General features: G+C 45.9%; 2 protein-coding genes, 1 long non-coding RNA gene and 1 pseudogene across 3 annotated transcripts; 3 read left to right on the forward strand and 1 right to left on the reverse strand.

Moving 5' to 3' along the window:
* The first annotated feature begins 255 nt into the window (after window positions 1–255).
* LOC123139856 (uncharacterized) lies at window positions 256–3,048 on the forward strand. Its single transcript, XM_044559553.1, has 3 exons — window positions 256–531; window positions 2,191–2,261; window positions 2,333–3,048. The coding sequence occupies exons 1-3, from the start codon at window positions 394–396 to the stop codon at window positions 2,448–2,450; spliced, it is 327 nt and encodes a 108-aa protein (XP_044415488.1). The 5' UTR covers window positions 256–393; the 3' UTR covers window positions 2,451–3,048.
* A 14,005-nt stretch (window positions 3,049–17,053) lies between these two features.
* LOC123139861 (uncharacterized) lies at window positions 17,054–21,398 on the reverse strand. The gene is made up of 3 exons (XR_006469666.1): window positions 21,146–21,398; window positions 17,347–17,458; window positions 17,054–17,262 (listed from the first exon to the last, which is right to left on the reverse strand). It is a non-coding gene; the product is annotated as an uncharacterized lncRNA (long non-coding RNA).
* Window positions 17,098–19,976, forward strand: LOC123139858 (receptor-like serine/threonine-protein kinase SD1-8). The gene is made up of 5 exons (XM_044559555.1): window positions 17,098–18,406; window positions 18,949–19,050; window positions 19,176–19,357; window positions 19,421–19,646; window positions 19,738–19,976. Exons 1-5 carry the CDS (start codon window positions 17,098–17,100, stop codon window positions 19,974–19,976), a joined length of 2,058 nt encoding a protein of 685 aa, XP_044415490.1.
* A 916-nt stretch (window positions 21,399–22,314) lies between the features above and the next one.
* LOC123139857 (trithorax group protein osa-like) overlaps window positions 22,315–25,545 on the forward strand; it is a 4,091-nt pseudogene continuing 860 nt past the window's right edge.

Consider the following 25,545-nt stretch of genomic DNA (forward strand, 5'->3'; position numbering starts at 1 on the left):
CATTCTATTGTTGAAATAAAGGGATCCGAGAGCAAACAATAATAGAAGGGATCAGTGGCGGAGCTACAACATCTATGTTGGGCGGGCCAGTACAAAGAAGACCCACTATTTTTTTCTCACACAGTTCAGATTATTGGCAATCCTCCACTGTATTTCTAACACATAGCTCCGCCAGTGGAAGGGATACTGTGAAGGACCAAGTACCACCCTACTTGTTGTTGTTGTAGTCATGGATCTCCTCCCTGCCCGGCCTGACCCAGCCCAGCCCAGCCCACGACGGCACGCGTTCTGCGGAGTAAACCGCGGTGCTGGGAAGCCTCATCGCCAGAGAAAAGACAAGAGACGCCTAACCCAAACCCTAGCCGCATCCCTCCCTCCCCCGGCCGGCAATCCATGGCGCTGCGTAACCTGGCCAAGAAGTTGCGGATCCCCACCTCTGCTGCTGCCCGGCTCCCGTCCGCCCCCAACCCTGCTGATTTCCGGTTCCCGTCGGACCCTGGCGCTTGGCGGCCGTCCGTTTCTCGGCTCGAGGTATGCTCCTCATCCTGCACACCGCGCTCTCTGAAGTAAATCGCTAGTTGGAGTCGGTACTGCAAATCGACCAATAGACCGGTCATCTCTTGGATTTCCCCAACTCCGGATCTAGAGTAGACCCTTCGCTGTCGCCGAGACATCAAGTTTCGCCGCTGTGCTGTTGCTTGATTCCTCGACCAATTCAGAAACTCCTACTGACGAATAGTTTCTCCCCAGTGTATGTTCATCTGCAATGGGAGGTTACCGATGCGCCTTCTATTGTTCGCCGCATCCTTTTATTTCAAGAAAGGATCTGGACTTCTGGAGTAAAAGCACAAACATATACCATACGCGCCCTAGCCTTCTCTGCGTATGCGGTTGCGATTTTTTAGTGGCTGCCATGCCTTCGCTGTAACAAATTACGCTCTGATGCATATGCGAGATCTTCACTGCTGGCAGCATTTTAACGAGATGTGGCTCTTACAGATCATTATAAACATTTTCTACTGTCATGAAAACTTCCCCTTTTGCCTTTGACGTGGTTGGCGCACCGTTACAGACAATTCTAACTTGACAACCATTTGCATTGTCATGAAACCTTTTCTCGTTTCTACCTTTTCTCGTGTCAGAATTTGTAAACTGCAAGCTGGACTTTTCCATATCTTAGTCACTCAGTTCACAAATTCTGACTTATTAGTCAAAAGTCAGAATTTGTAAACTACCAGCTGGACTTTTCCATTTCTTAGCCACTCAGATGATCAGTTCACAGATGTGAATGAGACACTTAGGTTCTGACTTATTAGTGTTAATTGAAGATTGACAACTTGATTTTGGGATGATAGCAAAACAAGAGGAGAGCGCTGCTGAGAAGCCTTCGTCGCCAGAGAGAAATCAAGACACGCCTAACCCAAACCCTAGCCGGGTCCTCGACCCCCTCCCCACACCCGGCCGTCAATCCATGGCGCTGCGCAACCTGGTTGCGAAGTTCGGGATCCCCACCTCTGCTGCTGCACGGCTCCCATCGGCCCCCACCCCTGCTGCTTTCCGGCTCCCATTATCCCCTAGCGTTTCGTCCGCGTCCGTTTCTCGGCCCCAGGCATGCTCCTTCTCCTCCACACCGCGCTCGCTCAATTAAATCACTAGTTGGAGTCGGTAGTGCAAATCAACCGATTGATCGGTGTTCTCTTGGATTTCCCCAACTGTGGGTCTAGACCCTTCGCTGTCGTTGAGACCTCGGGATTTGTAAAATACCAGCAGTACTTTTCCATATTTTAGTCACTCAGTTGATCAATTCACAGATTTTGAATGATTAGGTTCTGACTCATTAGTGTTAATTGGAAGATTGACAAATTGATTTTGGAATGTTAACAAACCGTATGTCTTCTACGGTGTAAGTTTTGTAAGATCTGAAATTAGAGCACTAACAATCAAAGATCTGACCTTGTAGCACCAACAGTCAGGAATGCTCCCTCAATGAATTTCTTTTTGCAGCTGTTAGTTGAAAAGTTTTGATCTTGGTGTAATATCTGAGCTTATCAGGTGTATTTAGCGCTGCAAATACTGTCTTGTGATATTTTTGTTCTCCTGTATCCTACCTACATGACATGTAAGGATAATAACGCTAAATCTTGCACCGGTTACTACCTTCTCAACTTCTTTTACCTTGTTGAATTGTAGAGCGCTAGAGACTGGTATGAGTTTCAGCGAGCACGTTATGATGATGTGACAACAGAGTTAAAAAACTACAGGTAAAATCTACAACAATTCCATTTTAGTGTGCATTACTACTCAAATGATTGAAAAAGATTTTTTTTGGCAGGCGTGAGGTTGTGTGGACTGAAAGGGCGGCTAACCTGTTTGATTTGGTTTATAAGGTGGGTTGTCCTATTGTCGTTGGTACTTGGGTCATAAAAGTGATTGTCTATCGGGCCATGTGATGGGGTAATGGCCATCTGCTGTGCGAACATGAAGTTTCTGCCCACGAGCTCATATGCTCCCTTGTGAACGGTAAAATAAAATAAAATAAATCAGAAAAAATCAAACATTGACGAATACTCAACATGCGTGCAATTTTACATGAAGAAATAACATTCCAAAATGCTTCTGTAAAAAATAATTGATGCTCCAAAAAGTCGTTTTTAGAGCAATTTGGAGCATCGATTTTTGTTTCTTATAGGAGCATCTTGGGAAAAAAAATCTCAATGAACTTTGCACGCATGTAGAAAATTCGTCAATGTTTGTTGACAAGAAATTTCTGATTTTTTAAAATTTTGTTTACTATTGTCATTGAGGATGCATATAAGCTCGAGAGCGGAAGGCTCATTGGCACAGATGCATGTGCGCTCGTTGTGGCAAGTGGCAAGTGGCAAGAGCAGATAACCATGTAGAAATAACTGATTGTTGTATATATGTCTTGCTCTGTTGTGTCATGGACCAGTGGCTATGACTTTATGTAATTGTGTATAAGCATACTTTCTTGTAATGTTTGTTGCACTTGTTGGTTTGATGAAGAATTAATGTTGTGTTTGCTTTCAACTTTTGTTTGTGCTTGTGAAAGTACCGTGTGGTGTGAGCCTGGTTTATGTACAATGGACTTGTCCACTTTGCCCTGTTTGTAGCAAAATTAAGTTTATAAGCTGTTGACAGTGAAGCGATCATCCTTGAACAGCTGTGCATCCAACTTATCAGAGTGTATGATTTCTTCAGCGAATGTTTTTAAACTAGTCATGGATGTTACGGATAATCACTTTTGTGTATGATTTCTTTGCGAGTAGCATATGCTTACTTTGCTGGAAACTTGAGATATCATCTCTGGAATGTTTTCAGTGCTATGTATACGTCAAAATTTATATATCAAACAACTAAGCAAGATGATTGGGACCAAATTATCTTGCATGGGCCAAAGTGTTTGTCCAATGCTAATCATATGCTCATATAACAAGCTAGTACTCCCTCTGTTCCTAAATATTTGTCTTTCTAGAGATTTCAAAATGACTACATACGGAGCAAAATGAAAGAATCTACACTCTAAAATATGTCTATATACATCCGTATGTGGTAGTCCATTTGAAATCTCTAAAAAGACAAATATTTAGGAACGGAGGGAGTAGAACCTAACATTAGCATGACATGTGAAATCTCGATCCCTAAGATCCTAACTCATCAATATAACATGAGTCAGATGGTTCCTGCATATGTATCCACATTCTGCCAGAACCACATTATGACCAAAGTAAGTATATGTTGTATATGTCACTCACTATATGTAATATATCTAGCATGAATCCACCAATCAAGCTGATCGATCTCAGATCTGCAGCTCCATGAAATTCAGTTCAGTTCCCTGTGTCTGTCAGCAACTGCTCATGTCATACAACCGACTCACACGATGTCGAGAGACAAGCACGGCCCGGTAGGTGGCGGAGATGTAGGCATACGCGACGATGAACACCAGGATGTCATCCAGCAGGCCACGGTACCCTAGGAAAGCTGGAATCAAAACAGCATGATCATATACATAAGCTCTTGGAATTCATGTTGATAGTTTGTCAGATGGAGATGGTTGAATCAACTGGCCGCCTTACCTTCAGGGAAAAGGTCCATAGGGCTCACGAGTCACGAGGTACAGCAGAGCAAGAGTTGCCTGCCTGCAAGCCACCCAACAGGATCGATTTAGAATAGGAAGATTCTGAACCATCAGAATGATGTTAGATTGTACAGTACATGCTTGACAAATGTGTATTACAAGGGCTGCTAGCTATTGGTGAGACTGAAACATTGCTAACCGTAAACTCAGCTGCCGAAACTAAACAAGCACAAGGTTCATATAGATAAGTGAGGGAAATCACATCATATTGCTATACTATCTAATCTGGCCGATGGCCCAGACATAGTTACAAATGATGACAGAATAAACCAACACCCTGCACTAGCCTAAACAGACCAACACCAACGAGAAAATCTGGCAATTTTTGTTTGTGTGATTCTTCAAGACTTCATCGTAATACATCTCATCTTCGACATCCTAAATCTAAGCTTTGCATGGTGGGTTCTCAGCAGAGCATATGATATTATCCAAGCAGGATAATTCACAACGCAATAGAAAGGTTGCAGGGCTTCAATATGCAGTGACTGATGGAGATATGCCAAATGAAGTAGTAGGCTGTCTGAACTAATCCAGATTTTCCTAGTTCCCATCAAGTAAATTCTAAACCACAGCATGATGAGAATCGATTAGCATCCTGAGAACTAAATTCAGCTGTGCAACTAATAGTTCTTCCAATAAAAAACACCTTTCTCTTGAGATGAAATTGGTCCCGCATTACTCAAAACAAAATTTTCAGTGAGATATTAGTTATCAAAATTCATTGACTAATTAGTGTCAGGCCCACTGACATCACATGCCAATGGACACATGGATGGACTTAACTGCCAATGCGAATTGGGATTTGAAGAACAAGGGAGGCCCTTGGCGTCTGTCTGCCTCTGAATTCTATCAGCATCCTCCTGGTGTAAAAGGGCTGGTCCAGCAACCACTGCAAAAACATAGGTACCCAGCAAATGCAAAGCATTGCCTGCCATTAGATGAGATGAAAAGAAAAACAACCACATATAAGACAGCTTTAGTTGATAAGAGCATTCTTTTCTTTTGGCTCTTAACTTAGCTTGCGATTCATATACAGCATGCATCTGCGATGGATAGTGATTATGTCTAGCAATTTTTTTGACGAAAATGCAGCATTACTGCTTTCCATTGCGAATAGGAGGAGTAAAAGTTACAGAGTAAGAGAAGATGGGAGCAGAGAAATGGAAAATGAGAACGAAAATACAAAGTAGTTTGTTAGTCCGGCTCTAGAGGTCTTTCAACAAGAGCTGTTACCCTACGTCTCCCAGCATCAATCCATTCCATAGCTTCGAGCTGAAGCATTTGGAACCGCCCCCGAGCGAAGTGGCGGTGCTCCGAAAAATCAGTGTCTAGCAACTGCTGAGCATGCTCAGTTCCAGATAGAAAACTAGTTACGTGTTTGACTATGCTATTTTGTAGTGTATAACAACCAGTTAAAGTTCAAGAGCATGAATTTGGCAGTATGATGAGGGTTACACGTACTTGTACTTCTATCAAGTTGATGATATACTAACATGGATGGGTGAAAACTTTCTAGCTGGACAGAACCTTTGTTGTTACAGTGCAGACTATTTAATATATGAACATATAGTAACATTGTAACATGATCTCTCAACTCAACTAATGTTGCAGAAGCCAACTCACCAAGAACGGGCTCTGATAATTTATATGGCTCAATTAGTTAGGTGTGACTACAGTATATCATCAACTAGGTTCCAATTGTACACTCTGGTAGACATTCACTCTCATTCAATGGATTTATTTCTAAGCAGATTCGAAGGGTTGCTGTTGCAACTTCTAAGACATTGGACTGTACAGGCATGCGGAGCTAATAGAACTGCTTCCATAGACTGAACTAGATAAATTAATAGGAGATCATCAAACAAATCTAAAATAGTACAACTCTGTTTAGTTCAATTTTCAGAGGTGAAGTAACATTTCATCTGAAAATAGGCCACCAATCTAAACATGACAAAAGAAGCCAAGAGAAAAAGGCCAAGTACGGGCACTTAGGCCTTGTCCACTGATGTAATCGAGACAGCAATGGCACTCGGTATATGTAGAAGAGTTTTATCCAGAAGACATGGCAGGTTTACCTGAATCATACTGTGAGGAACTCCAGCAAAACGGCCATTGTACTGCTCAATTCGGTTCACGGTAGGAGCGATTTTACCAGCAGAGTTATAGGGCTATGACAAACAGCGCAACTGGATGGCCAAAGGACAGATCCATGTAGCCAGACACCCACAATGCAGTGCCCTGTATCTGTATACAAACAATACCATGTGACAAATGTCAGCTGAGGGGACTTTTGTCAAGAGTCCAGCAGAAAAATGTTCACCTGCAGTCTAACTAAACATCAACCCAGACACAACACGAAGTCTAGCATCCAACCGAAATCAACCAAAGCAAGCGTATAATCATGTGAGGTTGAGCATTCATTTTTTACATAAAAGCATTCGGAGTTGAGCAGATGAAATGAGGCAGATCCAGTACCGGCAATTGACATGGTCATGGACTCATTGGTAAATAAAAAGAAGTTTACATGCCGGGTGCATACTTCAGTGCCACTAATTAGCGACGCAACAGAGTCCTACCACGTTAAGGTCAAGCGCCCTACTTGCTTGTTGACACATGAGAGGAAATAGGAGTAAGAAGTGCCAGGATTTACCACTTTCTAAGAAGATCCAGCTGTGAACAATAAACAACACTGAACACTGCACGAATCAATGCACTAACTTACATGGACAAGCATCTGAAGTTCCACAAGCGCACATGGCCCGTACATATGACAGAATGGCCATGAGCGATTAAATAAGCCACATGAGATTTATGAACAAGTGCGATCCAAACAGAAGACCCTGATAATATTTCATTATTACAGATGCACGCCACGATGAAATGCATGTCCCCGAACAAAGTGGCATCAAATTGTCCCCAAAACCAACGAAATAGCACAAGGCAGCTAAGCAACTATCGGAACTAAGCATCAATCCATGTCAAATCGACTCATTACAAGCCATGGAGGCGCTAGTAGAGCAGAGCCACCGCCTATCCGTAGCTCTCTACCCGCGTCCACTGAAACTCTGCGAAACATTTCAACTAACCCCAACCCGAACGCAGGCCCCACATAGTGACGAAGCTAGCTCTGCAATGTCACGGGGACAATTACCGTGACTGCCAAAGCCCAACCGGAACAGCCCAGGAGGGGTGCCAAGCCCAATGTGCACGTCATTGGCCTGGAGTGGAGGCAGTGAGTGGTACTTAACAGCTGCAAGTGCTGATCTTTCACGTTTGGAATGGGATCCCTCGAAGAGCACGAAGAACACGGGGAAGAATGGAGAGAAATCACAAGGGGAAACACTCAAGAACAAGTCCGATCACACATTCACTAGACAATCAAACACACAAGATCCACAAGGTACATGAACAACAAAGGGAAAGATACAAGGTAGAGTTCATCTCCATGAGGAGGTCTTGAAGGGGGGCCGCCCAAGAGGGGGTCTTGATGATATATCCCGCAGGATCTTCTCCTAGATGGAGGTCTTGGCCTCCAATGAAGTAGTGGTCTTTCTCTCTCTCTCAAGAGTAGAGGTAGGAGCAAAGCTCACCTAAGAATGAGCTATCATATTTGCTAACCTTAAAATGGAGAAGGGGGATGAGTATATATAGTGGTAGCCATGAAGGGGTAAGTGAGGGGCAAAAGGGTACATGGGCTTCGGCCCGAGTGTCTGCGCGCAGGCAGGGCCGGAAGTTCCGGGGACGGCCGGAAGGTCCGGGCGCCGGAGGTTCCGGGCGAAGGTCCGGGCAGGGTCCGGGCTATCCAGAGAGTTGGCACACTCTTGGACGGCTTCGGTGCAGCAGGGCAGGAAGCTCCGGGATGGCCGGAGGTTCCGGGGGCCGGAAGTTCCGGGCAGCGGCCGGAAGTTCCGGGCAGCGGCCGGAAGTTCCGGGCTTTCCAGAAGCTTGTCCAGGCTTCTTCTTCCTTCTCTTCCACGCTTCCCTAGCGGATGGTGTAGTTGTTCCTTGGCGCTTGCACTCCTTCTCGTCATCCGTGAAGCTCCGACATACCTATGCATGCACACGAGTGGAGTGTCAAGTAGTATACCATCCTCGAAGGGGTCAAGCGAGCACGCGTAAAGGAGATGATTCACCTTTGTGTATGTGAAGTAGATGCCGCACGTGTCACTTGCCGAATGAACTCTTGACATGGTGATGTCCGTAGGATGCTCCGCATCATCCCCTCCGCCTTGGGAAAGATCCGACCTCGGATCGAAATCCAAATCACCATGGGAAAGAGATGGCGTCGCCGTGTAGTAGTGGTTGATCACCAAGTTCTCGTCATCTTGAAGCTTGAAATGGGCACTCTCCAATGTCGCACCGTCTCGTGATTCCTTCAAAAGGAGCAAGGAGAACAAACACTTGGAGAAACAAATGCGGTTAGCGTTAGTGCAAAACCAAGCATTCAAGAGGTGATTCACCCAGCAAGTGTTGTCATCAAGCATAGCATATGGTGTGACAAAGGATTGTGACATGGCATGTAAGCACATAAGTTGAGCACAAAGAAGGACATCATGGAAACAAGCATGTAAATGTGAGGTAGTGATGCAAATATGTATAACAAGAGAAGAAGCATCAACCTCACGGTCATAGCGATCATGCATAAAGCGCTCGACAAATGGTCGATGGTAGGCATAGGAATCATTCACAACACCAAGTAAAATGAAGTGTCTAAACACATGGGTCAAGTGCAAGACAATCCAAGCATAACATGCATAGGGTGTAATGAAGATAGTATGGCACTCAACACAATAGAAAGAGCAATTGTTCATCATGTGTGAGGCAATCAAGGCAAGCATGTAGCAATCAATGGGACATGGCATATGTGAAGGAGTGACACTGTTGCAACCAAACATGAGATAGGAACAAGTAATCCAAGAATTGGATGCAACACACAAGGTATATATGTCATGAGGCATGGAAATGCGGAAATAGCAAGTCGAAGCAAGATCTCTAACATGTGTGCAATCAAGTGGTCCAAGATGAACAATAAGTCTCATGGTGCAATCAACACAAGTAGTATGATCCATAATATCCATGCTCATGGTTTAAGGGTTCTCAAAAGAGAAGGATATCACCTTGAAAGCATGTCCTTGTGCATTCTTCGCAATGCCAAAACACAAGCAAGTGCGATGTAGAATCGTCGTGGTAGAAGGTGGTTCGCTCTTAAGAGCTCGAATTGTCAACTCACGTGAAGTGGGAGTCGACAAGAAGTCCAAGTATCCTACACATGCACACAACAAAACAAAGAACGTATGCGCATGGTAGATAAACACATCATCCATCATGATGGTTCTCTTCTCTTGCACATAACCATTAGAAGCACAAGTGCATGAATAATAAGATGCAACAATGGCTGTATTCATGACACTAGGTATATGGTGCAAAGAAGGAAGACAAACATGCTTCACAAGAACTATGTCAAAATCTCCAAATATATGTGAGAATGCTATGGGGGCAAACTCATTATCAGGACTAAAGGCATAGTTGCGCTCAATACATGGCAAATCATTTAGCATGAGGGAGGCAACATATGGAGAGATATGACAACAAGCAATAACAATCATGTGCAAAGCATGTAGATGGTTGTCATCAACCGCATGAAGTGAGCAAGTATGAATCATCGGTGGTGCAACAAGGTAAGAAATCATAGTAATCAAGTCGTGCAAACTAGTGGAGCGAAGATGCAACACACTAGAGGAAATCATGGCAATCATGTCATGTGAGCAATTAATGGGCATAGACAATGCACATGACATATCACAAGCACGAACACAAAGCAAGATCATAGTATCATCATAGGGGTGGGTCACAAATGGAAGATGGCAACAACAAGCAATATCTCCACCAAGCTTGCAAATACACATACAAGTATTAGAATCAATCATCATATGTAATGCAAAGCATGGGTCACAAATGCATGTCAAAGGCATAGGAATGAGCATATCATGCAAAGTGAACATGGCAAGATGGGCATATGATATGCAATGAACAATAACCCATAGCCAAGTGAGGGCCATGTAGAAGAAATGTGCGAAGTCTTTGCGCGAAGAGAGCGGTGGGAAAGACAATCCATGGAATCCCAAATCATCTTTGCTCTCTAGAGCTTGTTTTGTCAACTTGTGGGATTGCGAGGTCGACAAGTATTCATGGGTATCTACACAAAAGAGACACAAACCAAAGAAATTGTGCGTGTGGTAAATGTACACATCATCCATCATGATGTGTATGTGCACGTGTGAGTTAGCACAAGATAAGCATTGCTCAAAGAAATTTGATGCATGGTATAAGAACATGTCATCCATCATGAAAGAATAGTTAGTATGTATGACACGATGGGGACACAAATTGAGAATGCAAGTATATGGCACATCAATATCATTATGATGCATGGGGAGCATATTGTGCACGTAATTATTGGGATCATGCAATGGATGGGATGGATCAAAATCTCCTAACATGTATGAGGAAACTATGGGGGTTTCCTCATGAGCAATATTAGAAACATCATTTGGAGAAAATGGACAACATCCAAAACAATGCATATCCGAAGCTAGGTGGGCATGGCATGGCATATGAGATAAATGATGCAAAGGGAGCATATCAATACTCCCTCCTTTCCGGTTTATAGGGCTTATCTCAAAATTTTAGTTTTTCTATTTCATAAGGCTCAATTTGGTTGTTTTCCATCACATGTTCAGATTCCAAGGTGCATTAAATCATTGCATGCAAGTACTAAGAGAAAATTAACCAATGCATGTAATTTATGCATGCATGCATTGCAATTAATGCATTGGTAAACATACTTTTTTGAGGAAAACAAGAGCATTAATTGGGTGCTTTTGCAAACTACAAAAAGTATTCCACCACTCACCATCTACCTTGGTTGGTGAGAATTTTGAATTGAGCCTTATAAACCGGAAAGGAGGGAGTATCATCACAAGAAAACAAATGCCAATAACCATGGGCTTGTCATGTATGCCATATGTGCAAATTAGGTTTATTTTAATGGCATATGCATAGTCACTATGAAGAGATTGCAAATAAGACATATGGTTGATCTCATGCATAGCATATGGCAAGTCAAGCGGATTAGCAAACATGATGTGACCTAAAGAATTGTCACAAAAAATCCTATGTAACATGGCATCACAACTAATAGACTCCACATGAGAATCATCATATTCATCATAAATGGGCAAATCATCACATGGGAAAATCATACTAGCATGAATCATGGTACTAGGTGGATCAACATCATGCAAGCAATCAATCTCAAGAATGTCCACTAGTGGGACTAGAGCATCACCGTCACCTTTGTTACCTTTGTCATTCCACTCAAGTGGTGTAAGTGAGGTGGGAAAGACCAAATGGTGGTCATCTTCATCTTGATGGAACCATGTGGGGGGTGCATCATATTCCACCATGGCCATCGTCTTGTCCAAAGGGAGGACGAAGTCGTCGAGGATCGGTGCGTCATCATATATGGGACCTAGCACCAAATGAGAAGACACAATAGAGGTAGAGGTTAAGTCGTTAGAAATCGAAGTGGCCTCACATGCCCTATCAACTATCACACTCTCTCTATGTGGTGGTTCACTCACTTCCTCAAAATAGGTGCACTCATCTCACGTATGGTGGAGTCACTCATCTCACTCAAGTGGTGGGGGTTGTGGCTCTCCTCACATGGGAATTGTGGCAGCACATCATATATGTGGCTAGTGGTGACGTCACCCTCACTCTCAATATGGTGGCACAAGTCACTCAAGTCATCATACGTCGCCGTGGTCGAGGTGAAATACTCAACCATCTCATCGCCGTCGCCATGGATGAAGGCCGAAGATGGCACAACATCACTCTCCTCCATGACCGAAGGGAAAATCCCATGCTCGATCATGTCGTCACCGTCGCCGTGGATGAAGGCCGAAGATGGCACATCATCACTCTCGCCTCCTAAGATGGAAGCATCCTCCTTGCTCGCCACCTTGTCGCTTGCCTCCAAAGCTTGGTCCTTGAAGGTCTCCGTAGTCGTACTTGTCGCCGCACCATCTTGAAAAAGAGTCAAGGTAGACTCGGCATCATCAATGCCACAAAGAGGGATGGCGGTGAAGTCGCACTTGGGAGCATCGTCTTGGAGCTTGTCGGGCTTGGACATCATGGTGGTACTAGCCTCATGCTTGTCGTAGAGCTTGGTCACCGCGAAGTGTGCTTGGGGTGGAGAAGCCTTGGCCTTCCTGAGTTCTTGTTCCGCCTTGAGAGCACCAATGTAGTAGTCGTCGATGGACTTGTAGTTCTCGAGGAAGATAGTCTTGGAGATGTCGTTGTTCAATCCCATCATGAAGTGGAACTTCATCGAAATGGGGTCGTCCACGCCGGCTCGTCGCAAGGCAATCTTCATCTCCTTGAAGTACTTGTCGATGGACTTGGATCCTTGGATGGTATTCTCCAATTGGCGTCGAAGTTGTTCCGTGTAGGTTGGAGGCACAAACTCTCGCCGCAAAACTCTCTTCGTCTTGGGCCAACTCATGTCGTAGTACTCCGAAGGTGTGTGAAGCCACCAAGACGAGGCGTAGTCGTGGAAGTTTCTTGTGGCGCACTTCACTTGATCTTCGGGAGAACTTGATGTAGCTTGAGGTAGTCATCCATCAAACGCTCCCACTCGAGATACTCCTCTGGTTCTTGAGTCCCATAAAAGGAATTGCGTGGTCGATGTCGAGGTCGTAGTAGCTCATGGAAGTCGCGGACTTGAGCTTGGGGAGCTTCTCTTGATCGTAGTCTTGGGGTGCTTGTTGGCGAAGATGTCGTATGTCCGTAGGCGAAGATGCCAAGGGAGATGGTGAAGTCATTGAGTGGTTGTTGATGTAGAGCTCTTGACCTTCACGTTCTTGGTGGTGATGGTGTCGATGCCGATGTGATCTTGCCGGAGATGGTAGCTCGGAAGCATGTGCTCTTGAGCGTCTTCTCGAAGATGAGGAAGATCGCTTGTAGGCCTTGATGAGGGCTTTGATCTCCTCCATTTGAGCTTGCATCTTGGCGTCGGAGTTGTTGTTCGTGGCATCGAACTCGTCGTTGTTGTTGTAGACCGAAGGTGAAATGCCTTGCCTATCCATCACAAGACTCGAGTAGAGGTGAGTAGGAAATGAGATAAACAATACCAAGTTACCTTTTCCCAAAGTTGAAGATGTATCCCGTTTCACTCAATGTGAGATGAAAGAATAGTGGAATTGGTACCGGACTTGTTCACTCACACCTATCAAGTAAAGCTTATGGTAGAGCTCGGTGAGGATAGTGGCACAAAAATTTGATGCAAAATGTTAGCAAGAGTCAATAATGTTGAAAGAGATTCACAAATTCGCAAGTGAAACAAGTAGACCAATAGCAATGAATGGCACACGGAAACGCACACACGGATAGATAAATGGGGCCGTGCAACCAAGGAATGAGCTCAAAATGTGGAATCCACCAAAACGCTCGTGTCTCAATAGGCGGATACGACACTTGTGCACAACCTATAAGATGCAAAATGGATAAACTTTCTATCCCAAGTATGCTATATATGTATGGTTCCCGGTGTTTCTCACACAATGATCCAAGATGATCAAGTATGATACCATATGATATATTTTGATGCTATGGCTATTTCTTACAAGCTCTTTGCTCTTTCTCTTTTGCTTAAAAGCTTATTCTCACTTTTTTTTATATGGCCAATTTTGCACAATGCACAAACCAATATAGCAATTGTGTATATGCGGGAACAAACTTGAGGCACACGAGATGATATGATACCAATATGATATGGTATGTATGCTATGGGGAGTATGATCACTAATGTGCACAAGTAACGTTGCCGGCAATACTCAAATGTCTAGTCTCGATAGGCAAGTAACGCAAAATGGGCTAGGGGTTATCAATGCAATTTGCAAGGGGAATGTACAATGGTGTCGTCGAGGTTACCGTCCTTTGCGATGATGAGTGGTGGTGGTCTTGATGTAGGTACCAAGATGATTGAGACTTGTCCCTAAGTAGCCGAAACACCTTAGGAAACGGAAAAACCACAACTCAAAATCTCAAGGACAAAAGTCAAATGGTGGTAGCGGAAAGCGGTGGTGCTTGCGGGAGTATTGGTGGAAACCCGGTCAAAATGGGTAATGTGGAAGGGTATGATGGGCTATACACGGTGTCGGAGTTGGAAGCACGGTCCCTAAGTAGCCAAAACACCTTAGGAGACACAACTCACAACACAAACAAAATTGGGTTAAGTTTGGGTGGCGGAAGTGTATGGTGGGCAAGCCTATGCGGAAGTTATGGAGGTGGTTGATGAAGAAGCAACCGTCCCTAAGTAGCCTAAACACCTGAGGATACTCAAGTCACTACTCAAACAACCTCACATGCTATGGGGAACCAAAAGGGTTAGGTTGCGGAAGGCTATGGTGGTTATGCGAATGATAAGGTGGAAGCCCTAGGCAAAGATGCCAAAGTACCAAAAATTTGATGGTGTCAAAAGGTGGTGAAACCAAGGTGAGGACCTCGGGCACGTCGATAGCTTCAAAACGAGCCAAAGAACACTCAAAATCGGAGTTTGGAGTGAAAAGTTATGATGAAAACGGTGAAGAAGGCTGATGCTGAAATTTCGGGGAAAGTTTCTGGTTAGGCCGGAAGTTCTGGGCATATGGCCGGAAGTTCCGGGCTCCGGAAGTTCCGGGGGTCGCGGAAAAAGTGCGGGGGTCAGGGGGATTTTTGGGGTAAACTTTCTGTTTATCCCGGAAGTTCCGGGGCTAGGACGGAAGTTCCGGGGGACGGAAGTTCTGGGGGAGGCCAGAAGTTCCGGGGGTCGTGGAATTTCTTCCGGGATGAACCCTAAATTCCAGATCTGAGAACGGGGGCGGAAAAACACGATTTCCCGGGGCAAAATTGAGGAGATTTCGTTGATGGAAATGGGGGAAAGATGGGGGAAAGCTAGATCCACTTGAAACCAAGCAAATCCATGGATCAAAATCAACAAAACATCATCAAAACCAACAAATCACAAAAAAATTTGGGGGCTATTTTTGGTGGGGATTTTCGGATTTAGGACGAAATCAACAAAATCAAGCTAGAAAAAGAGGGGTAGGGGCTCCAAAAACGTGATCAACCTGGCTCATGATACCATATGATACGGGGCTAACCCGGTGTAGGCCGATCTTTCACGTTTGGACTGGGATCCCTCGAAGAGCACGAAGAACACGGGGAAGAACAGAGAGAAATCACAAGGGGAAGCACTCAAGAACAAGTCCGATCACACATCCACTAGACAATCAAACACACAAGATCCACAAGGTACATGAACAACAAAGGGAAAGATACAAGGTAGAGTTCATCTCCGTGAGGAGGTCTTGAAGGGGGCCGCCCAAGAGGGGGTCTTGATGATATATCCCGCAGGATCTTCTCCTAGATGGAGGTCTTGGCCTCCAATGGAGTAGTGGTCTCTCTCTCTCTCTCTCTCTCAAGAGTAGAGTTAGGAGCAAAGCTCACCTAAGAATGAGCTATCATATTTGCTAACCTTAAAATGGAGAAGGGGGATGAGTATATATAGTGGTAGCCACGAAGGGGTAAGTGAGGGGCGAAAGGGTACATGGGCTTCGGCTCGAGTATCTGCGCGCAGGCAGGGCCGGAAGTTCCGGGGACGGCCGGAAGGTCCGGGCGCGGAGGTTCCGGACGAAGGTCCGAGTAGGGTCCAGGCTATCCAGAGAGTTGGCACACTCTTGGACGGCTTCGGTGCAGCAGGGCCGGAAGCTCCGGGATAGCCGGAGGTTCCGAGGGCCGGAAGTTCCTGGCAGCGGCCGGAAGTTCCGGGCTTTCCAGAAGCTTGTCCAGGCTTCTTCTTCCTTCTCTTCCACGCTTCCTTCGCGGATGGTGTAGTTGTTCCTTGGCGCTTGCACTCCTCCTCGTCATCCGTGAAGCTCCGACAATACCTATGCATGCACACGAGTGGAGTGTCAAGTAGTATACCATCCTCGAAGGGGTCAAGCGAGCACGGGTAAAGGAGATGATTCACTTTTGTGTATGTGAAGTAGATGTCGCACGTGTCACTTGCCGAATGAACTCTTGACATGGTGATGTCCGTAGGATGCTCCGCATCAACATCCTTTTCAGGTGATACGCTCTTTTCAGACAGCTGCACAAGACTGCCAAAAAAATTCCTTTTTCTTGCAAAGCTAGGGGTGCAAACGCAGGCACGACTGCACACTTAAATGCATAGCTGGCAAGCTTCTGAAGAAACAAGCGCAAGGCCCCTTTGTACATCCAGTCAGGGTCTAATGATGTTAACCCAAAAGAAAAGAAATTGTGTCCTTAATGAGCTGATCTGTCCATGTTTTTAATCTATCCAGTTACAGTTTACATGGTCAAACATGCAAGTCCAATGGGAAGACCATGGAATTTCCTGCACCACTGATGTTGACATTTAAGTGCAATCTCATATGTGTACGGTCAAAAGATAGGTTCGTTTCAAAAAAACCATCTAAGCTTACATACCAAAACCAGAACAAGGGGTTTGTTCTGTTCATAAACATATGTAATCCAACTAAAATAGTACCAGCAGCCAGCACATTCAAACAAGAAAACCCAGCAGTCACACCAAAAAGAAAAAGTAAATGTCTATTCTAATTTGCTGAGAAGGCTAGTCCGACATAGTCCAGATGATAACAACCACAACCCAACATTTTCAAACTTCCTAGTAAATATCTCTTCTGGACTCCTTCCAAGGTTCCCACTTCCCCATTAGTTTCCTGTGGGAAAAGCACCGCAAATAAAATGCTTCACTGGCTCTGCCTCTCCCAGGAGTTCTGATTTGCATTGTCCAAAGACAACTCATCCATTGCTTTGCTTCCATTATCTCAGTTCCATAGTTCACTACAGCAATGGATCCCCTTCCCATATACACAATCATCTGCCTTGTTTGTTGGTCATTTTGTTTATTGCCATTTTATGCATCATCCAGCAGCCGCCTTCTTCCCGACAAGCCGCTTTCCGCTGGTAGCACCATCACCTCCGACGATGGCACTTTTGCCCTTGGATTCTTCTCCCTGTCCAGCTCCAGCACAAAATATTACTACGTCGGCATATGGTACAGGAATATACCCGAAGACAACATTGTGTGGGTTGCCAACCGTGCTATGCCGATAACTGATCCTTCTTCTGCAACGCTCGCCTTCACAAGCGGATCCGATCTCGCCTTGTCAGACACCAGTGGCCAGCTTCTCTGGACGACAAACATCAGCGCTGCAAGGAATTCATCGTCAGAGGCAACTGGTGGAGAAGCCACGCTTGATAACAATGGGAATTTTATTCTTCGGTCATCAAATGGCACCATCTTATGGCAAAGCTTCGATTACCCGACCGACACTCTCCTTCCAGGTATGAACCTCAGGATCACCCACAAGACGCATGCACTACAACAGCTCATCTCTTGGAGAAACCCCCAAGACCCATCCCCGGGCAACTTCTCATATGGTGCAGACCCTGATGAGTTTCGGCAGCGTATTACATGGAACGGATCAGCACCCTACCGGCGAAGTCTGGTATGGAATAACAATTTGGTAGTAGGGAAGTATGTTGAGAGTATCAAGTCCACAATTTACTATACACTGCAAATTATTGGTGATGAGATCTACGCTTCCTTTGGACTACCAGTACCTAGTGTCTCACTAGTGCTAATGAAGATTGACTACTCAGGCAGGATAAAGACACGAATCTGGAATAGCAACAGCTCCAAATGGACTGACCAGTATTCAGGACCTAACCAGGAATGCAACAAATTTGGTTACTGTGGTCCATTTGGTTACTGTGACAACACACAGCCTATTGTGACATGCAAGTGTCTTGATGGCTTTGAGCCAAACAACAAACAAGACTGGACGACCCGCAGGTTTTCACAGGGATGCCACCGGATGGAAGCACTAAGATGTGGTCAAGGGGATGGCTTCTTAAATATGTCAACCATGAAGATTCCCGACCAGTTCTTGTATGTCAAGAATAAAAGCTTAGATGAATGCATAGCAGAATGCACAAGCAACTGCTCATGTACGGCGTATGCTTACACCACTATGAGAACTAATGCTATCGATGAGGATGATACTAGGTGCCTATTATGGATAGGAGATTTGATTGACACGGAGAAGTTCATTGGACAAGGGGAAAACCTCTATATCCGAGTTAGTGGATTGAGTGGTAAAGTTTACTGTTTCTGTTTCTCTGCTTGCTTTATTAGATATACTCCTCTATTTGTGTGTCCAGTGGAGCTCCAACAATAACCTCCTTAGTTCTATGTTCAATGTGAGTACAAGAAAGGTTTAAATCAGTAATGACAGACAAATATTAGAGGGTAAACTTGATAATGCCATCATGATGGAACTCCCTATAATCTCGCAAAAATAAATGATGGAACTCCCTATAGAAGGAAACCTTCAAGTTTAGGCATAAGTCGTCTATGCCATCTGATTATATTACATACAAAACTTGGGCGTGAAAACCACTCCATCCAGTTCAACAAAACATGTTGTGCCAGATTTTAGTTTGAAGTATCAAGCCGAAGTTTTGTATCTCCCAAATGTTACCATATTCATGATGCAATTGTTCATGTGAGAAATAGATTGCTTGAGAGTTGAGACCATGTGCATGTAGTTCATACTTGTAAGAAATATTTGGTTTGTGAAAAATTAACTATTTAGCAAATTTGTAATTGTGATTGCTTACAGACTGAATTTTGGCAGACAAAAAGCGGAAGAGCAATGTTTTAAAAATTACACTGCCAGTCGTTTCAAGTTTGCTCATAATCATATGCGTGTGCCTTGTTCGGATCTGCAGCTTTGGAGGTAGAACACAGTGCCATGCATTCTCGGTGTATTTCCATCAAGCATGTTTGCGAAGGTCAATGCTATTCCATATTTCTATGTGGTATGTTCCTTTGCTATAACGTTTGCATCAATGTTCCTGACAGGCAAACAAAGAAACAAGAAAATTTGGAAGAAGCTGATGTCGGGAACTTCAAGCACTTCTATTGAACTTCGTGATGGAAACTTAAAGTATCCTTTTATTAACTTCAAAGAAATTGTACTTGCAACAAACAATTTTTCTAACTCCAACATGCTTGGACATGGAGGTTTTGGCAATGTTTACAAGGTAACGTGGAATTTTCTCTTATAGAGCAACATAACTGTATTTCTGTCTTGTTTCACCTAAAAGTATGCAAGTGTCCAGGCGACATTAGAAGATGGTACAGAACTTGCTGTGAAAAGGCTTAGTAAGGGTTCTGGACAGGGGGAACTGGAGTTCAGAAATGAAGTAATACTCATTGCGAAGTTGCAGCACAAAAACTTGGTTAGACTTCTCGGTTTCTGCATCCACGGAGATGAGAAACTATTGATATATGAATACTTACCTAACAAAAGTCTGGACGCCATGCTTTTTGGTATGTTCTGCTTACGTCTTGCCAAATTTCAGTAAGTAATGAAATCAACCAAAATAACTGATTATCCCTCAATTGATGTTATTGGTAGCAGATGCCACAAGAAAATCAATGCTTGATTGGCCAATAAGATTCGAGATAACCAAAGGGGTAGCTAGAGGACTTCTTTATCTTCATCAAGATTCAAGATTGAAGATAATTCACAGGGATCTCAAAGCAAGCAACATATTACTAGATGGCGAAATGAGCCCTAAGATATCTGATTTTGGTATGGCAAGGATATTTGGCGGCAATCAGCAGCAAGAAAATACCGACCGCGTTGTTGGCACATAGTGAGTGATATACTGCATGAATTATCTTTATGCATTATTCTTGTGCTTGACTAAAATTATGTTCTGTGTTCAAACAGCGGTTACATGCCACCTGAATATGTTTTGAAAGGAGTGTTTTCTGTCAAGTCTGATGTATATAGCTTTGGAGTTTTACTACTGGAGATTGTGAGTGGCTCAAAGATCAGCTCTGTGCACCTAAAAGCAGACTTCCCCAGCATTATAGCCTATGTAAGTACAATGACATGTTCGAATTTCTGCAAGTACAGTAAATATATGCATCTTGAAAGGGATAAGAATGGATGCAGGCATGGAGCTTATGGAAGGATGGGAACACAAAGGATTTTGTTGACTCATCGATTGTGGACAGCTGCTCACTTAATGAAACTATACGGTGCGTCCATATCGGTCTCTTGTGTGTTCAAGGCAGCCCAAATGCGCGGCCACTCGTGTCGTCAATCATGTCCTTTCTGGAGAATGGAGATATATCACTTCCCCCTCCAAAAGAGCCTGTGTATTTTGCAGAAGATAACTATGGTACTGACGGAGCAGCAGAAAATGCTGTGAATTCTAAAAATAACATGAGCGTTACAGCAATAGAGGGACGCTAGTACCTAGCAGTGCCGTGCGCACTTTGTACAACTGTATGCTGTATAAAAGAAACTGGTATTTGTCTTGAAGAGCAAGAGGCTCTGTTTTAACATGAATAATGTATCTCAACCCCAGGAGCCCGCAGCAAATGGGACAGGTCTCATTGTTCTTATTAAAGACCCTTCTCAGCAAGAGTTTTGGATGCATACAAGAATGCAAGTTAACCAACTGAAATTATGTATGCTTACGAAAAAGGATAGTTGAATCGTATTATTTTTATACATTTTGCATGCAGTATGTCTGTTAGCCAGTATTTAGCGCAGGCAGAAGCACCATAGAGGTTCCTACCAAGGGATAAAAGAGAACTGCTGATTTGTGAAAAACTGAAAAACATGCCAGTGGCTGGTTTCTTCTCCCAGGCATTTCCACAGACACCTTGTAGGCTTGTACCCACAACTGTAAGGTCGCTGCTCACGGCAGCACTCATCGAAGACAACCGCTCGACGCGAGATTTCTTCCATTAATTTGCATCAAATAGGGTGTAAGAAACAGCTAGATAGTCGTATTGGTTAGAGCACGCACCTTCGAGAAGCTCTCGCTCCACCCGGACGGACGGCCTCGCGCGCTAAGCCGTCGGCGTGGCGTGGCGGCGCGTCTTGGCCTGCTGCCTGAGCCCGTACTGGCTGCCACATGTGAGGGGAGGAGGAAGAAGGTTGCGCCACCATCATTTGCTCCTCCTCCTCCTCCTCCCGCCGGGGATGCGGCGTCTCCGCCCCCGCCGTTCTGCTCGCGTCGACCAGACCAGCTCGTTCCCGTCGCGCAGCTGGACCTTTCGGCTTTCTTTGGTGATTCGGCACAGCCCAGCCCAGCCCAGCCAGGGTTATGGGCCTGCCACTCCACGACAGGTCTCTATCTGTTTAATTTAAGCCTTATTTTTAATGTTCAGAAAAAAAGAAAGTTTAAACCATTTTTGTTTTCAGAAACAGCACAAATGTTTACACCCTTTTTTTTCTAACCAGCCTTGACAAAACACTACCAAAAAAAGGGTAAGACGGTTGGCATTTTTTTTGCGGGGAGGTTGGCATTTTTCTTTGACACACAGTTGGTACTACAGACCAGATCCCCTAATGTTGGTACAGACCCCCGGCCTTTACCGCTTCACTCCGTGAAAGTAGGATCGCATGAGGCCAAGGAGGCGACGAGGGTTTCCTGCGCGTCGTCGGTGGCGCCGTCGGTTCCCTCTCTCTTCGTCGGCCGCTCCGGCCACAGGAGGGAGGGAGAACCTCGGGTCTGTCCGCTAGGTGTGTGTGGTAGGGTTAGGGTTGAGGGTGACGCTGCCGAGGCCGTTGCGGTGGTGTCGCGTCGGAATAAGTTTCTCCGGGCTCCGTTCGCGATCAGTCGAGGCTTTGGCCTTCGTCTAGGAGCCAGCGGGGTGGGGGATCCCCGGATCTCGTCGAGGTCGCGGGCTATGGTGACTGGAGGTCCATTGGCACTGGCCGTTTGGGTCCTCAGATGGGCGATGGATGCAGGGCGAAGACCCTTCTTCTTCCTTGTCGGTATGATTTACTGCTGTTGTTCTTCTCCTTCCTCTGTGCTGATGCTGGAGGAAGATTCTGCTTTGCCCGGGCGAATGGCCCGGCCGCGGTGCTGGACCGGTCGGATGACTCGAGTTCTCTTCGGAAGGGACATTTTTTTTTCGAGAAAACGCAAAAGAGTTTGCGTTTCATTTCATTGAACAGGAAGAAAACAGCAGTACAGGTACAACCTCCCGGGAGGAGGGACACACGCACACACACCATCGTCCTCACCAGACAAGCAGGTGAGGAGGTGCTACCAACTACAGACCGCAACAACGAAAGGTCTAGCCTTGTCCAGCCTCCAACCATGAATGGCAAGGTAGCTAGACACAGAGCCTCAAGGCCGCGTCACAGCCGTTGCCAGGCGCCTCCGAAGAAGACTGCATCTCCAGGGCTGACCGGGCCAACGTACCTTCCACCCATATGTGCCTAGGAGACGGCAGGTGGATGGCAGGACCCAGCCAAAACTAGCGAAGCCATCGTCTTGGACGTGCCGGCGCCGGCGTACATTGCGCCCCGGACGCCCACGCTCCATGCTGCAGCCCTCATCACAGCATCGCATTACCAGCAAACCTCGCCGGAAAGACCGGGGAGGCCACCATCTCCAGCTGACGCATAGGGGACTCCAAGTGCGACCCAAGCAGCGCTTTCAAGAAAGGAACGGCGCTGAGACGCCGTCGCTGCCTTGTCCAGGGAACTGGACCAAGGGTTTCCCCCGGTGCCCGAGGAGAGGGTCCAGTCTGGGCCATGACAGCGCCTCCATGGAGGTAACGGCACCCTCAGGTGTCGCCGTTGTCAGCGCAGGCCATCGCCGCGCAGGGATTTCGCCCGGCCCAAGACCAGAACCCCAAAACGCCGAAGCAGAGCAAACAGGAGATGGGGAAGCAGATCGCCAGAGAGGACCACCAGCACCGAGAGGGAAACCACGTATTGTCACTGTCGATGTAGGGAAGCACCGGCCAGCACAGTGCAGCAGCTGCTGGATGGCTGCCAGACAAGGCCAGCCATCGCACGGGACGCGTCGAGCAGGGCTAGTGGCGCCGTCGCGGAGACTAGCCACCTGCACCTTGCCGCCGCCGACCATGGCCGCTGCCGCGCCGGCCCGCAGCCTCCGCCACCCGGATCCGCCGGGGCACAGCCAAGCAGCCGTAGCCACGCCCCCAAAGGGTCGCGCCGCGCCGCCCGCGTGCTCGCCACGCCAGTCCAGAGGCTCGACCCTCTGGATCTGGGGCCGCCGTCATGAAACCCTAGGTTCGGAGAAGCGCAGCTCCGTCAGCCTCGTCGAGCCCCACGCTCGAGGGGGGAGGCCGCCTGGGAGCGAAGTCCCGCCGCCGCCGGATCCACCAGGGCTTTGCCCGGCGGGGAGCACCGGCGGCGGCAGGGGGAGGGGGAGGAGGAGGGGAGGGAGCGCTTGAGGGCTGCGTCGCCTCCCGAGTCGCCCGTGGGGAGGGCGACGCGGGGGAGGGGGGGGGAGTCGGAAGGGACATTTTTCACGGTACTCAAAGCCAAAGATGGCGACGGCTGTTGCAGGTGTGTTGGATTGATGTTCATGCCCTCTCAGTGCTGGTGTCAAGAAAGGAGGAAGTAGCGTGGTGGCAATTGTTCCGTGGTTGAAGATGATGACCTGCTTGCGCCTGGTTGCATATCGTTTTGCTGCAGGGGTCTTCTCTCAAGATTTAGGGATGACAAAGAGCTTCGGAGATCTTCTTATGTTATGGTTGTCTTAGGGTACTCTAGGTGTTTATGGTCCTTTGTTTTTGCGTTTCAGTGTGCTTGTAAGGGTCAACTATTTTGTATTGTTTCGTGATCTGAATGCAAATAATTCTCAAAAAAAAAAGATCCCCTAATGTTGGTAGCGCACGTACCAGGTAATGTCGAGTGTTGTGTTCATTTCTTTGTGGACTTCATTGTATGTAGACCATAGCCATATACATGATCTTAAAAGTGCAAATGCGTACAGAGTTTTACATTTAATAATATTCGTGTAACACATAAAGAGAAGCTCGCTCTCATGATCTTGAAGCAAGTAATGACTTGAAGGACGAAGGAAGCTCACATGCTCATGTATATATGGTCACTTTAGGCAGCTCGTCATTATTCTTACCGGTTACCTCCGAGGGCTCCCCTCTTCTCTAGAGCCGAGCGCTTCTTCCTGCTCTTTGAGTTGTCATCATCGTCGTCATGGTCAGAGTCGTGGTCCGAGTGGGAATCATGCATGGCCACAGTCTGAATCAGAATCGTGTGTTTTGTAGAGCTCCACATGTACTTCACTGTCATGTATTTAGTTTTCATGTTTGGGTGTTGTAGCATATTTAAACCTTGCTTCTAAGTGGCCATATTGTTGTTTAAGCAGTTTACATCATATCTTGTTTTGCTTGTCATTTGCAAACCGTGCATCCGTTTCCGGTGATCCTTATATCAATTTTAACCGAAATCACCTCATCTTTCTAGCGGCATACTTGGTTTGCCAAGTTGATGCTTTGTTCATTCTTTCCCTTCCGGAGCACGTTTATGCATTGCATATCATATCTTGCATATCATGCCATGTATTGCATCATGTTGCTTGTGCATTGCACCGTGATTGATTGTTGTTCCATTGCTTGTGTTCTTGTCTTGGGTAAAGCCGGGGGACGAGTACGTGAACGAGGAACCTGTTGAGTACGCTAACGAGGATCAAGCTTTCGACAACTCTGAGAACCTGTTGAGTACGCTAACGAGCATCATGTTGCTTGTGCATTGCACCGTGATTGATTGTTGTTCCATTGCTTGTGTTCTTGCCTTGGGTAGATCCGGGGGACGAGTACGTGAACGAGGAACCTGTTGAGTACGCTAATGAGGATCAAGCTTTCGACAACTCTGAGAACTTTGCAGGCAAGATGACCATACCCTCGATATCTCTTCTATCTTTGCTTTGCTAGTTGTTCGCTCTATCGCTATGTTTGCGCTACCTACCACTTGTTTATCATGCCTCCCATATTGCCATGTCAAGCCTCTAACCATCCTTTCCTAGCAAACCATTGTTTGGCTATGTCACCGCTTTTGCTCAGCCCCTCTTATAGCGTTGCTAGTTGCAGGTGAAGATGAAGTTTGTTCCTTGTTGGAACATGGATATTTTGGGATATCACAATATCTCTTGTTTAATTAATGCACCTATATACTTGGTAAAGGGTGGAAGACTCGGCCTTATGCCTGGTGTTTTGTTTCACTCTTGCCGCCCTAGTTTCCGTCATACCGGTGTTATGTTCCTTGATTTTGCGTTCCTTACGCGATTGGGTGATTTATGGGACCCCCTTAACAGTTCGCTTTGAATAAAACTCCTCTAGCAAGGCCCAACCTTGGTTTTACCATTTGCCACCTAAGCCTTTTTCCCTTAGGTTTTCGCGAGCCCGAGAGTCATCTTTATTT

The sequence above is a fragment of the Triticum aestivum genome, chromosome 6B, assembly GCF_018294505.1.
Source record: "Triticum aestivum cultivar Chinese Spring chromosome 6B, IWGSC CS RefSeq v2.1, whole genome shotgun sequence".
In the NCBI taxonomy this organism is placed as follows: Eukaryota; Viridiplantae; Streptophyta; class Magnoliopsida; order Poales; family Poaceae; genus Triticum; species Triticum aestivum.